This window comes from Nannospalax galili, unplaced genomic scaffold (genome assembly GCF_000622305.1).
Source record: "Nannospalax galili isolate Female #2095 unplaced genomic scaffold, S.galili_v1.0 scaffold342, whole genome shotgun sequence".
In the NCBI taxonomy this organism is placed as follows: Eukaryota; Metazoa; Chordata; class Mammalia; order Rodentia; family Spalacidae; genus Nannospalax; species Nannospalax galili.
In genome coordinates this window covers 2,808,911-2,823,997 of record NW_008349359.1, presented here as the reverse complement: position 1 = coordinate 2,823,997, position 15,087 = coordinate 2,808,911, and the positions used below count along the sequence as shown (strand labels likewise).

Here is a 15,087-nt window from a genome sequence, read left to right as displayed (position 1 = left end):
AAAATGTTATTTATATATATATATATATATATTATACATACATATGCACACACACACACACACACACACACACACACATTAACTCTTCCTTTTATTTTCTTAGAGTCATTCAGAAAATGTCTCTCAACATCCACTCCATGTAGAAGTATTACACTCTGAGGTTATGGCTCATCAAAAATTTGCTTTGCGTCTTGGCTCCTGGATGAACAAAATTATGAGCTATTCAAGTAAGCATACAGCTTATTTATTTCACTTCTGATAAACTACTGTGTTATTTATAGCTGTAAATTTTTTTTTTTTTTTTTTTTGGTCTTTTTGAGACAGGGTCTCCCTCTAGCCCCAGCTGACCTAGAACTCACTAATGTAGACCAGGCTGGCCTTGAACTCACAGAGATCCACCTGCCTCTGCCACCTGAGTGCTGGAACTAAAGGCGTGCACCACCACACCCAGCATATTATAGCTGTAAATTTTTAAATGTAATTAATTTTTGTCTCATGGTCCAGTGTCCATTTTGTTTGATTTTTCAGAATTATATTTCAAATGTATGATCACAAGATTTTTTTTCAAATGCATAATATCCTTTATTGACTCTTGAGTCTTTGAGATGGCATAATTATTCTTAGCATCAAGACTAGCAGGATTAATTTTAATCTTTTCACATGCTATTACAAGAAACATAGTTTTTAATATATGAATGAAAATTACCTCACATCTTTCCTTTGTAGGTGACTTTAGGCAAATCTTCTGCCAAGCATGCCTCATTGAAGAACCAGGCTCTGAAAACCCCTGTCTCATAAGCAGATTAATGCTTTGGGATGCAAAGCTTTATAAAGGTTAGTAGACCTTTGCTTATGCTACTTACCAGGAATCAAGGGAATATTATGACTTCATAGTAGAGCTGAGCTCTTTCTTTTAGTTATTAAATATATATATATTAAATATATGATCTTAATTGATAGTATATATGTAGGTAAGGTTAGCCTTTTTATTTTTTTTTCCTGTGTTAAAGTCCAGGTGCTTTTTTTTAACAATAGTGTCTTTTCATTTTTGATAGAGCCAGCTAAAGAGTGTTGATTTAACTTCAGTTTGATTAAAATTGTTTTCTTTTTAAAAATCTGAAGAATAGGAAGTAGGCTGGGCGTGGTGATGCATGCCTTTATTCCCAGCACTTAGGACACAGTGGGAGGTGGATCTCTGTGAGTTCAAGTCCAACCTGGTCTACATAGTGAGTTCCAGGCCAGCTGAGGGCTACAGGGAGAACGTGTCTCAAAAAGATAGGAAATAAAGGATGAAAGTCTAAAGTGTATGGAAAAGGAAAAAGTATAGAATTAGAATAGTTCTGAGTGAAACAGTAAAAAGAAATGAAAAGGGGGGCCTAGAGAAATGGCTTAGCAGGTAAGAGTATGTACTCGCCTTGCAGGGGACCCTGGTTCATGCTTACATCAGATGGCTTACAACTGCGTATAACTCCTGCTCCAGGGGATCTGACTTCCTCTCTGGCCTTAGCAGGTGCCTACAGTCACATCATAACACACACACACACACACACACACACACACACACACACACTCACACTTAAAACTTTAAAAAAAAAAAAAAGAAAAGGTTTGGAGAGGATAAAAGGTAAGATGAAATGGAGAGAGAGGTACAGAAAAGAAATGTCAATATCTGTGTATTTTAAATTATAGGTATTAAATATTAGCAGTAAATACTATCTTTAGTTGTCCTTGAAGCTATTAATTAACAAGTTAAATTTTTTTTATAGTACTCTACTACTTCTAATGCCTAAATTATTTTGTCTTAATGGTACCCTCCCCCTCTGTTCCCCAATGATTTATAGGTGCCCGTAAGATCCTTCATGAATTGATCTTTAGTAGTTTTTTTATGGAGATGGAATACAAAAAACTCTTTGCTATGGAATTTGTGAAGGTAATTGCTATTTATAAATAATCAATAACTAGATCATAATTGTAATAAATGAAATAATGGAAACAAAGGGATAATTATGCTCCAGGATTGAATTTATTTATTTATTTATTTACTTTTTTGGTGGGGGCGTCTTTTTTGAGACAGCGTCTCCCTGTAGCCCTAGCTGTCCTGGAACTCACTATGTGTAGACCAGGCTGGCCTTGAACTCACAGAGATCCACCTACCTCTGCCTCTGGAGTGCTGGGATTAAAGGTGTGTGCGGCGTGTGAATTTATTTATTTTTATTAAAATATATAAACATTTTTGTAAATGGTAGTATGCAAACAGTAATTTTAGAGAGAGACTAGTTGGAAAGTGATGTGTTTACCAAGGCTGGGCAAAGATGAGTTATTCCATTCATGCATACATTTATTCTTTTTCTTTTTTTTTTTTTCCACCTATTTTTCTTGATAATTTATTTGCCTGTTAGTAAAATTATAGGAAGAGCAGAAGGGACTGGTTGAAGGGAATAGCAGGGAAGAGGAACAGATGTGCATGCTAAAGGGAGCCAGGAATTAGGAGGCCAGCATAAAACTGAGGCCAAAAACATAGAGGTAAAATTGAAGCTGTTTTATGTTCCTATAATGACCTGTTGTATATGCTTTTCATTATTAATGTCTATTTATCTGTCAAGTAAAATTGCGGTTACACAGAACAAGGGGGAATTTTCTTCTTTGTTCAAAGATAGGGGCTGGAGAGATGGCTCAGCGGTTAAGAGCACTGACTGCTCTTGCAAAGGACCCAGGTTCAATTTCCAGCACCCACATGGTAGCTATGAACCACCCTTAACTCCAGTTCCAGGGGAATCCGAAATCCTCTTCTGACCTCCGCGGCATTGCACGACACGGGTGCACTCATATACACACAGGCAATATACTCATACACATAAAATAAAAATAATAAAATATTTAGGAAAAAAAAAGATACAATAAATATTTATTGACTCCTGAATCTTTTTTAGGTTTTGTGGGGGTTTCGAATTTTTATTTGTTTGTTTGTTTGTTTATTGGTCTTTTTGAGACAGGGTCTTTCTTTAGCCCCAGCTGGCCTGGAACTCACTGTGTAGACCAGGCTGGCCTTGAACTCACAGAGATCCACCAGCCTCTACCTCCTAATTGCTGGGATTTAAGGCATATGCCACCATGCTTGGGAACTTTTGATTTTGCTTTTCATACAGTTCTGAGAGACTTAGAACAGGTTAGAGATAGTACCCAAATTAGAGTTGGAAGTCGAGAGAGAAATAATAACTGTTATAGGTAAATGACAGTATGGGATGAAATATCTTCTCTGGCTTGTATAAGCAGATGGTTAAAAGTAATGTTTATGTATCACTTTAACCTTTGGAGGTGATGGCGGCTGAAGACAAACATTATTTTCTAAAACTCCTTAGAGAATGTTGGGCCTAGATAGAATGTGTGATCTAAAATTAAATTTTATTTTGCACTAAAGCTGATCTTACTTAAATGAAATATATTTTTTTGTACAGCATGGTTAGCTCTTAAATGCTAGGAATTCTGGAATGTAAAATTAGATAGATAAATAATTTCCAACTCTGTTTTTATACATAATAGATGTTTGACATTTAGTGGGTATGTTATTAATTTTGTTCTTCTAATACAGTGGGGTTGGTTATATAGATTAAAAAAATACTTGTAGCTAGCATCCATTCTGTTTGATTGATTGGTTTTCTGGGTCATATAAGTTGTTCAGTACATTGTATATGTCCTCTATAGTGCTAGAGTAGAAACTGCTAAAAAAAAAAAAAAAAGCCACTAGAGAATTTTGGTTTCTTTAAGAAAGGATAAAATACACCATTACACGCTGCCATGATTTTCACCTGTTTGTTTTGCTGTCCATCTGACTGCTAGATCAAGTAGTTGAATTCATATTTTGGTCTCCTGCTTGTTATTCTCTAAGGTATTTTTTGCTGTTCTTGGTAGCTTGCCTAATAAACATACTAACTTGTCACTTATAAACTGAGTCAGATTTCAGCAGTTATTAAAATTGTGACTTTAAAGGTTTTAGTAGTGATTTGTGACCGATTTCCCACTTATCTCTTTAAGTATTATAAACAACTACAGAAGGAATATATCAGTGATGATCATGATAGGAGTATCTCTGTCACTGCACTGTCAGTGCAGATGTTTACAGTTCCTACTCTGGTATGTATGAATTATTTCTTTGCATTCTTCCTGAGTAAAACTTGTTTTGCTTTTTAAGAATTTCACTTAATGTGAAATCAGATTAAAACAATGTAAGGATCACTAAGTTGGGCTGATTCCATTTAGAAAATTTAGTAATACTTCAGTGGTATCTGCATGTGAATAATAACTTTAGTGGTATGGTAGGACAAAGTAACTGTGCACTTCCTTTATCCAAATGGCCTGATCTCTGCAGGTGACGTCTAAAGCGGATTTCTCACTCTCTGGAGTAACTGAGGAGTATGGTCTTTTCAAGACTAACACCTTGTTTTTTTGAAACTTTGCTATTCTTTTGTCTTAGTTTTTGGGAAATAACTTATTAAGGTAAAAACTGGGATCAAGGAGAACGTGCCTAGCAAACACTGAGATAATGACTTTGAGGAAAAGGGAGACTTCTGTTTCCTTTTTATTTGATTTCTTTTCCTGTTTCTTCTACAAACTTTGATAAACTGTTCCTACTTTTCATTTTTCAGAGGATCAGAAAAAGGATGGGGAAGAGAAATTGAATTGGGGCAAGGGAGAAATACCAGAATAGATAGTAATATTGTAGAAGTTGTGAAAGATATCTTTGCTCTTAGTTGCTCATGGCGTGATTATAGATGATTAATGTTTAGTTAAATAACCTGTATAATGGGCTTGGCATATCCAGACAGGTATTTTCTAATTACCAAGTAAGGAGGAGTTTTAGAAACTAACTTTTTGGTCTGGGAGTATAGCTCAGTGGCATTACCCTTGCTTAACATACACAGGCCCTGGATTTGAGCTCTAGCACTGAAAATAAAAACAAAACCCAAACCTTAGAAATTAACTTCTAAAGTAGTTGCTATTCTTTAAAAACTAAGGCCCTGGGTTTGGTCCTCAACTCAGAAAGAAAAAAAAAAAGACAAAATAACAAAAAAAGACCAAAAAAAAAAACCAACAAGGCAACTAAAACTAGGAATTGTTTTTAGTGCTCAATAAACATTTATTAAAATTTTCCTACTTACAGGGGAAAGCTGGTCTATAATCCTAGCACTGAAGAATTGAGCAAGAAGACTAAGTTTGAAGCCAGTCTGGGCTATAGAGTCAGATCCTGTTATAAAAACGAAATACTGACCAGCCAAATGAATGAATAAATTAAGTCCATACTATGATGAGTTCATGCTAAGACAATATTCTTGAAATATTCTGCAGGCTCGGCATCTTATTGAAGAACAGAATGTTATTTCTGTCATTACTGAAACTCTGCTAGAAGTTTTACCTGAATACTTGGACAGGAACAATAAATTCAACTTCCAGGGTTATAGCCAGGACAAACTGGGAAGAGTATATGCAGTAATATGTGACCTAAAGTAAGTTGTTCGAGTTAAAAGGTGAGGGCACCTGTTAAATACAGCGTGCTTATTTGCTCTGTCTTATAAGTAAACCTTTGATCCTTTTGGTTATCTAGGATTCTCTTTGTAATGATGGCAAGTACAAAGCATTGTGACTGCTTCATGTTAATGCAGTTGGCTCCTTTATCCATGGGTTCCACATCTGTGGATTCAACCAACCAAAACTGGAAAGTACTAAAAAATAATTAAGTCTGTACTGAACATGTACAGACCTATTTTCTTGCTTTTATTCTCAAAACACCACAGTATAACAACTATAAAACATTTGCTTTGTGAATGTATCAAATTATCTAGGATGTATAGGTAGGCTATTTGCAGATACTTTACCATTTTATATATCTTGAGAGTGGAGTTCTGGAACCAGTTTCCCACAAATACCACAAGGCTTCTGTACATGTCTTCAGTGACATCTTACTGGCTTTAAAACCAAGTTAATAAAGAAGGTACTGAGGACAGGCCTGTCACATGTACTTGGACCACAAAATGAATCTCCATTGTAACTACCACACTTTGACTCACCATCACTCATACACTTTGTGAATCTATCCCTCTTGTATATTCTCACAGTTGCTGATGATCTGTTAATTTAAATTTCTTCTTAAATCTCCCTTTTCATGTATATCAACCTATTTATATTTATCAGAGTTCTCTTAATTGAATTTTTCTCCTTGAAGAGGGTTGAGAATTTCCTTTTAAATGAAAATTGGGATACTAACAAGATGGTCTAGTGATTAAGAGTTGTACTGCACTTGCAAAGTGTGGGGTCTCTCCCTCCCCTCATGGGTTGTTGGCCACCGATCCACGAGGACAAAGGGAGCAGAAGCGACAAACGGGGTCAGGATGGCCAGTGAGCACTGATGGAAGAAAGCCCTTCCAGGGAGGCAGATTCAGTGATACAGCTCCATTTATTCAGTGGGGGTCAGGGAAAATATAGTGTGGAGGCAGCAGCCAAAGCTTCAGCTGATAGGTACTCATAGTATGCTTTATTTACATGTGGTAGTGGGATTCTATCATCTGGCTATAGGGCAATGCCTAATTATCATATAGAAAAAACCTGGGGGCAGTTTTTATTGCAGGTAACTATGCCAAAGGTCATGTTCTGAATAAGGTCAGGCATCTGTGCTTGGAGGCATTTTCCAGGTAAGTCAGGCAGGAAGCCCCTGCTGAGAAAGGAGCCAACCTTAACCGCAGGGTTCCCCAATAGCAAAGGACTTAGGTTCAGTTCCTAGCACTCATATTGGGCAGCTCACAACTGCCTGTAACTCTAGCTCCAGGGGATTCAATGCTCTTTTCCGGACTTCTTGGGCATCTGATCTCATATGCACATTCCTACACACAGACACACGTATACATGTACTTTAAAAAGATTCTTAAACTAAAATTGGACTCACATGATAGAACAGTTCAGATCATTGAAATAAATTTCTATTCATTTTAATTAAAAAAACTTATGGGGGAGGTGTGATGTCATTAAAGGTGACTCCTTTAATCCCAGCACCCTGGAGGCAGAAGTAGGTAAATGGATCTCTGCGAGATTGCAGCCAGCCTGGTCTGTATCCAGGCCAACTAGGGCTACAGAGAAACCCTGCCTCAAATCAAAAGAAAATAAAGCTGGGCATGGTAGTGGACACCTTTAATCACAGCACTTAGGAGGCAGGGGCAGGCAGATCTCTGTGAGTTCAAGGGCAACCTGGTCTGCATAGTGAGTTCAAGGTTAGCTGGGGCTACAGGGAGACCCTGTCTCAAAACAATGAAAAACAAAACAAAATAAGTAAAGAAAACATTTTATTTTACTTGTATCAGTGTTTTGCCTACATGTATGAAGTGCACCCTTGCATGCAATGCCCACAGAAATCAGAAGAGGGTGTCAGATCCCTTGGAACTGGAGTTAGAATAGTTGTTGGCTGTCATATGGGTGCTGGGAATAGAACCCAGGTCCTCTGTAAGAGCAGTAACAGTAAGAGATTGTGAACAGTAAGAGAATTCTGACAGATCACCTGGTTAATAAATCACAGACTTCAAAAAATTGGATATATTAGAACAAAATATATTTCACTTATGACCTAAGTGTGGTTCTCAGCACTCATATCAGGTGGCTCACAACTACCTGAAATTCTAGCTCTGCTGGACTTCATGTCTGCCCTCCTTGGGCATCTACACCCAAGTGCACATAGCCACACATGGACGGGGACACACACACACACACTAAAAAATACATCTTCTTAAAAAGACTAAGGCATGTATGATTGACTATTTCTAGTCTCAAGGAGAAAAATTCCTATTTTACCTGCTTCTAATGACTATACAGGATACAGAAGATAGACAAATGGGCTTCTAATCCAACTAAAAAATAATTTAGTCTATTTTAGAAATAGCTTTGGAGTTTAGCTTAGTAGTTGAGTGTTTGCCTAGTATACCTAAAACCCTGGTTTCACCGCCCCCCTCCCCCAGCCCTGGAGGTTGGGAGCATTTGGTAGTTTTCTGGAATTATACAATGGTCCTTGATATCACCAAGGTAAATTCTTCAGTGTTTTCTCAAATTCTTTAATTTCAAAACATGCTTGTGACATATAGTTTTTTTTTTTTATTAGAGTGTAGTAAATTGCTATGTTACCTCACCTTCAGTGTAAGTAGAGATGGTGGATGAGTTCAGTAGTAATCCCCATGTAGCCATTGCCATTTAGATTTGTACCTTAGTCAAATTATGCTTGAATTATATTATTCAAAACAAACAGAATTTCCTCATGACTATAATTTAAATATTCCTTGTTAATTCATTGACTATCCTTGGTCTACTTTACAGGGAAAATACCCTTTATTTATTCTTTTTTTTTTTTGGTCTTTTTGAGACAGGGTCTCCCTGTAGCCCCAGCTGGCCTGGAACTCACTATGTAGACCAGGCTGGCCTTGAACTCACAGAGTTCAGTGGGCTAAAATAAGCCTACTCTTCTCTCCAAACCAGTGCACCCTAATATGCAAGGCATGTTGACAAAGCACTTACATACTTCTTCCAGGATCTGAGTTCTGAAAGCCCGGGGGTGGGAAATCTGATTGAAATCCCCTGAGCCTGAAAGGATTTCAGTTGGCCTTTTGGCTGATGGCTATGAAGAGTCTGAGGAACCCTGTACTCCCTGTACTGTTTATCCAGAGTTGTCTGCAACAGGCCTGTGAAAGGCTAGATTGGTCTGAGGTTCACTTACTCAGACCAGCCTGAGGCAGAATTTATGAAGTCAGGCCTAGCTTTGATAGCTGTCTCTTTGTAGGGCATTGCAACAGTTTGCTAATTGTATATAAATAAAGCAAAATAACTAATTCTAGTTCTGCCCAAAGCTTCTAATTATTGTAAGAAATTGGAATTCATAATTTTGATGAGCCAACATTGTATATAACCCTTAGAACCTCAAAATCGTTTCAGGATAGAGAAGTGAAATATTTCTTTCTCTTTTGAAACGATAGATATATCCTAATTAGCAAACCTACAATGTGGACAGAAAGATTAAGAATGCAGTTCCTTGAAGGTTTTCGGTCTTTTCTGAAGATTCTTACCTGTATGCAGGTAAGATAATTCTTTGACTTGCCAATAAAATAAAATGAATTTACTTCTTCATCTTTTAAAAAATAAATTTTGGTTTTCATACAAGAAAATTTATATACTGAAGTAGAAATAAAATTTAAATACTGACTTGTTGATCCTGCTTTCGTAGGTCTTTATATACCTGATATAGTTAACTATTACTACTATTAATGTTTAGTGAGTAAGACTACATGTATTATTTTCATCTTATAGGCATATCTTGCTATTTAAAAAAAAAGCTAGAGTTTTAAGTTGTGTATTCTGACCTAGTTTAACAACCATATTAAAATTATTATGCATTTATGAATATGAATCCTGGTAATTTTATATTTTGCCATAGAGGAATAAAGAAGGCTGTTAGGTTGACTAATCTTTCTTTGCAGGGAATGGAAGAAATCAGAAGACAGGTTGGACAACACATTGAAGTGGATCCTGACTGGGAGGCTGCTATTGCTATACAGATGCAATTGAAGAATATTTTACTCATGTTCCAAGAGTGGTGTGCTTGTGATGTAAGTTAAAGATTTGGTAGTAGGATTAGTACCTTTTTAAGTACTCTAATAGTTATTAGTAGCATAGTTTTATGCTGAAGCTTCCTTTATATAAATTTTATTATTTAATAAATAACACTCATACTTAAATTGTTTTATTAAATATAGGGGGAAAATTCAGTCTTTTACATTTGATTAGAAAATGTGCTCCAAAGTGGGTTTGCTCATAGAGGAATATTACAAGAATTAGAAGTATATGTTTTAGGCTGGAGAGATGAGTCTGTGGGTAAGAGTAAATACTGTTCTTGCAGAGGACCAGAGTTCAGTTCCTAGCACCCATGTCAGGTGGCTCACAACTGCCTGTAACTCTAACTCCAGGGGAATTTGACACATCTAGCCTCCTCAGATACCTGCACATACTACACATACCCACATAATTAAAATAAAATATATCTTAAATAGCTGAGTGTGGTGGCTCACACCTTTAATCCCAGTACTGGGCAGCAGAAGGTGGATCTCTGTGAGTTTGAGGCCAAACTGGTTTACATACTTCCAGGCCTGTCTCAAGCACAGTAAGTAAATTAAATAAATAAATAAATAAAATATCTTAGGCATGGGACATACACCTATAATTTCAACATGTGAGAGGCTAGGCAGGAGTATTACTGAGTTCAAGGCCAGCTGGGGCTACATAGTGAGTATCAGGCCAGCCAGAGCTATAAGGCAAGATCCTGTCTTACTCCCCCCAGATTATTCCATACATATTTACATATTTATTTTAAAATGATTTTTTTTTTTTTTTTTGGTTTTTTTGAGACAGGGTCTCCTTGTAGCCCCAGCTGTCCTGAAACTCACTATGTAGACTAGCTGGCCTTGAACTCACAGAGATCTGCCTGCCTCTGCCTCCTGAGTGCTGGGATTAAAGGCACCACCATGCCCAGCCGTTAAAATGAATTTTAATACTGTGATTAATTGGACCGTGAAGATTTTTTGAAAATTTCCAGAATGGAGAGGAATGGATATTTGAGAGATTTGTAATGTATTAAGTCACTTAGAAATTAATTTCAAAATAGTAAACAAATGTATTGCCTTAAGCAACAATTTTAAATGATAATCCTTTCTCTGTAAAGACACAATCCTGGTCTAGAGAGATAGCTCAGTAAGTAAAGTGCTTGCCGTACAAGCCTGATGATCTGAATTCCATGATCTCCAGCATCCATATGGTGGTGGATGCTTATAATCTCAGCACTGGAGAAGGAAGATGTGGCCATGATAGATAACCCCTCAGAAAACAAGGTGGATGCTCCTGAGGAATGACACTGGAGGTTACTTCCACTGTTGTGCCCAGTTCGTGAGACCCCAAAGACCACCAAGGAGCCGACCGATGCAAACACACGAGGGTTCTTTTATTGTTACAAGCTTAAGCTTGGGCCCATTCTGTCACCGACTCAGCGGATCTCAGATGTGAGACCCCTTGCTTTGGGAGACAGAGGTTTTTATAGGTTTATTTCAGCAAGTTCAGCAAGTAGGGGAGTAGGGAGTCTTCAGCCTGGCAAGTATCTGATTGGTTGCAGCTCAGTGCCAAACCATAAACTGCTGGCTTCAGGAACTCTGAAAAGATATCTGGACTTTTAGTACTTTTCCTGTCCCTGGTTAATTGACCGTTGGCAGGGGAGTTGTTCTCTATCCATTCCAAGTATTGTGGTTTTTCTTGGAACAGGGCCCAGGGCTGGGTCAGTCCTATAGAGGTTTTATCCAAAATGGAGTCACTCCAGTCTCTCACCATATGTGCCCACGCATGCGTGCACACACATACAGTCCTACCCATTTCGATCAGGAAGATGACTTATTGTGTGTTGTATGTATGTTTGCCCACTTTTCCATGTGTGGGAGTGACTGGAGGGTGACACTGGGTGTTTTCTATCTCTACTATATTGAGACAAGGTCTCCCACTGAACTTGAACCTCACCATTTCAGCTAGACTGGCTGGTCAGCAAGCCCCCTGGGGTCCCCTGTCCTCCCCCAACCCCCGTCCCTCAGTGCTGTGGTTACAGACAGCACCACATCCAGCTTTTACATGGGTACTAGCAATCCAAACTTAAGTCCTTAACATAGTGATCACTTTACCCACTGAATCCTCTCTCTAGCCACTCTTTTCTTCCTTTCCTGAGAAATTTGACATTTTCTGAGTGTCAAATTCCTTCATCTCTTCCAGTTTTTCTGAATAGCCTTTATAACCTTCTATTCACTGACTGGATTTCTCCATGTCTTCACTATCTGTCTCCTTTGTGTTTTTCTTTCTAAAATTAATGCTTTACCAACCTTTTCCCAGCGTTTACCCCCTCAGTTTCTCCATTTATATTTCCTACTTATTTACTCATCTGTCTATGGATATACAGGACTCCCCTGCTTGTGAAAGTAGTAACAATGGAAGCCATTCTACTTTTGCCAACTTTTTTTTTTAACAGATTTTTAAAAAATATTTTATTTATTGCTTTTATTTTATGTGCATGCATGTATTGCCTGCATGTAGGTAAGTGCATCCATGGCATGCAATGCCCGCGGAGGACAAAGGAGGCTGTTGGATGCCCTGGAACTGGAGTTACAGACAGTTGTTAGCTGCCATGCGGATGCTGGAATTCGATCCCAGGTCTTCTGTGAGAACAGTCAGTGTTCTTAACCGCTGAGCCATCTCTCCAGCCCCTTGCCAACTTTTTGATATACATTTTCTCTGTTTTTGACTCTTCTGTATCCAGCAGAAGTCAGTGATCAGAAGTTCAGAGTGACAGCCATACTCACAAACATAGGAGACTAATTTAGAGCCCAGATCTAGCAGCACATATCTTTTGACTCTCTCATCCTTAATATCATGTCATTTTAGGACAATTTTAGGGAGATTTTAGTCAAGGTGTACTGTTCATTGTCAGAGCATCCCAAATCTGAAGCCATCTGTAGTTACTGTCTCTATTCATTAGGTCCCAGTACTTTTTTAGAGTTTAATTCTGCTCTGACTAATTGACTAGAACTATATTTGGAAAAAAAAGATCCATTTAGTAAACTAATTAGAGATCTTTTATTAGCTCCCATAGTCCTTGATTTTTCTATAACATTTACTTGAGTTAAATACCTTGGTCTTCTTGAACCTTTCTTTCTCTCTGACTTTCATAAGACTGTGTGATCCTAATGCTTATATCAGTTACTAAGTTCAACCAATGATTGCCTTTTTTCCAATTTTTTTCTGCCTGCCAAAAGAGACATTCCCAATATTCTCTTTATAATGGGTCTTTCCTGTTTACCACTTAATTAAATTAATTAAGGGATGACTTTCCCAAGCTGAAGTTTCACTTCCATTTGTGTGCCAGATATTACATTAATGTTTCTTATATACCAAACTCAGAATGAATATATATTATATATAATATATGTAATTATATTGTATCTACCTATCTCTTTCTACATATATATAATATTTTTGAGACGGGGTCTCCCTGTAGCCCCAGCTGACCTGGAGTTTACTTTGTAAACCAAGCTAGTCTTGATCTCTCAGAGATTCGCCACCACCTCCCGAATGCTGGGATTAAAGGCATGTACCACCATGCCTGGCTTAAACTCAAAATATTTTAGGTTGATTTGTTATCATTTCCTTCTGTTTCTAACTTGTATTTTCTCAGCTGAACTTCCCTTGTTCTGTTATTAACACTGCTATTAATACATCCATCTGTACAGAAAATCTCAGAACCATTATATTCTGTATGTTTGATATTAATAGGGATTTTGAAGAGAAAAAGGTTTTGACTTCACATGATAGAAATGTTGGATTGAACAACTGTAGATCCAATGAAAGAGGATCTTTTTAAAAGCTACTGAACTCAAACACTTTAATTAATCAATATGCTGATACCTAAGTGAAGTGTTCCCAAAATTTATTTGGTTATAGAATTCCTTGTTCAAGATAAAATTAGGGCCAAAAACACTGTATTAAGTGACCTGAGTGACCTTTGACTCTTACCATCTTCACTTAGATTTGATTCTTCTGTATCCCAACTTTCTGAGGGTTCATTCTTTTCTTTCCCAGCTTCCCATACTTCAGACTCATCACTTACACCTGGACTTTCAGATTTTTAATCTTGTTGTTAGTTTTTGTATCTCCTTTCTTTATCCTTTCCAGTCTTCACCTTCAGTGACACACATTCATTCTTCTTGAAAAATATGTTGACTATATTACATTTCAGATAACATCAATGTTTTACATACTGCAGCATTTCCAAATTAATGTTCACCAACTCCACCCATGCAGCCTGTGGTTTATTTAGTTTTTAATTCTTCTGAGCTGCCTGAATGGGAGTTGTATTTTCCTCATTTTTGTTTTTATTTTTTATAGATCTCTATTTAGAATGCCACCTTCTTCTCATTTTTCCCCATGTTTAGATTTTGCTTATTTGTGTCTGTGTATAGGTATACCCACACATGTGCGTGTGTGTGTGTTGTGTGTGTGGTGCTTGGGATCAAACCTAGGAATTTGTGCATTATAAGCACGTGCTCTGCCACTTTACTAATACTCTCGGCTCTTAAAATTCTCTCTCCTTCTCTCTCTATGTAGGGGGATTTTTCTCCCCCTTCAGCAGTACTGAGGTCTCACACATGCTAGGCCAAAGCTCTACCACTGAGCTACATCCTCAGACAGATTTTGTGTTTTCTTTTTTTTTTTTCCCTTTTTATTTACTATATTGTCATGTTTCACAGGAGGCAATAATAATAATAATTAAGCTAACAACAATTACACTTGCTGGCAAGTGAGCATGAACTATTGCTAAACATGTCACATACATTCATTGCATCTCAACAGTTATCAAGAGGAGTGTTAATAGCTCAATTTTACACATACCAAAGCTGAACCTTAGAGCATGCCTTAAATTCATAAAGCTAGTAGCAGCTGAGGAGGATTGAGATCAGGACAGTCTGACTCAAGGTGTGATCTAAGCCACACTGCTTATCTCATCTTTTTTTTCCCCCCCAGGTAATTATTTATTTAATAACCACATACTTAGAAGAAGCATTTCATTACAACAGCATTGACATATTTAATAACACTTTTCTGAGCGAAGATGCATCTTTTTCAAAATTGGCTGTATATTTTTAGGTTTACAGTTGAATTATTACAGTTATACATATTGTACTCAGTATAAACCCTATAAGACATAAAATTAAATGATGTTTTAACCTTTAAAAAGATCTCCATCTCATTATTAAAATACACAGTTTCATATAGAAAAATTCTTTTTCAATGCAATTGACATTGGATGTTTGCACATGCATTTCTAATCTCTAAATATCTGATTATTACTAGTCACAGTTGGTTACTTTCTGAGCTTCTAGGCATCTGAGCATGGATATAAAGTCATCAGGTAGATTTCAATGGTAAAGTTTTTCATATCTACTAGTCATTAAGGAACAAATTTTTATGCTTTGAAGAATTATT

General features: G+C 37.1%; 1 protein-coding gene across 1 annotated transcript in view; it reads left to right on the top strand.

Annotated features, from left to right (window-relative positions):
• Positions 1–15,087, top strand: part of Ubr1 (ubiquitin protein ligase E3 component n-recognin 1) — a gene marked incomplete in the record, with an annotated part of 168,776 nt that overhangs the window by 49,306 nt on the left and 104,383 nt on the right. Inside the window, 7 exon segments of the mRNA XM_008846839.3 lie at positions 104–227; positions 727–834; positions 1,842–1,930; positions 4,033–4,131; positions 5,344–5,501; positions 9,000–9,099; positions 9,501–9,629. Of these exon segments, the coding sequence (XP_008845061.1) occupies positions 104–227; positions 727–834; positions 1,842–1,930; positions 4,033–4,131; positions 5,344–5,501; positions 9,000–9,099; positions 9,501–9,629 (807 nt within the window).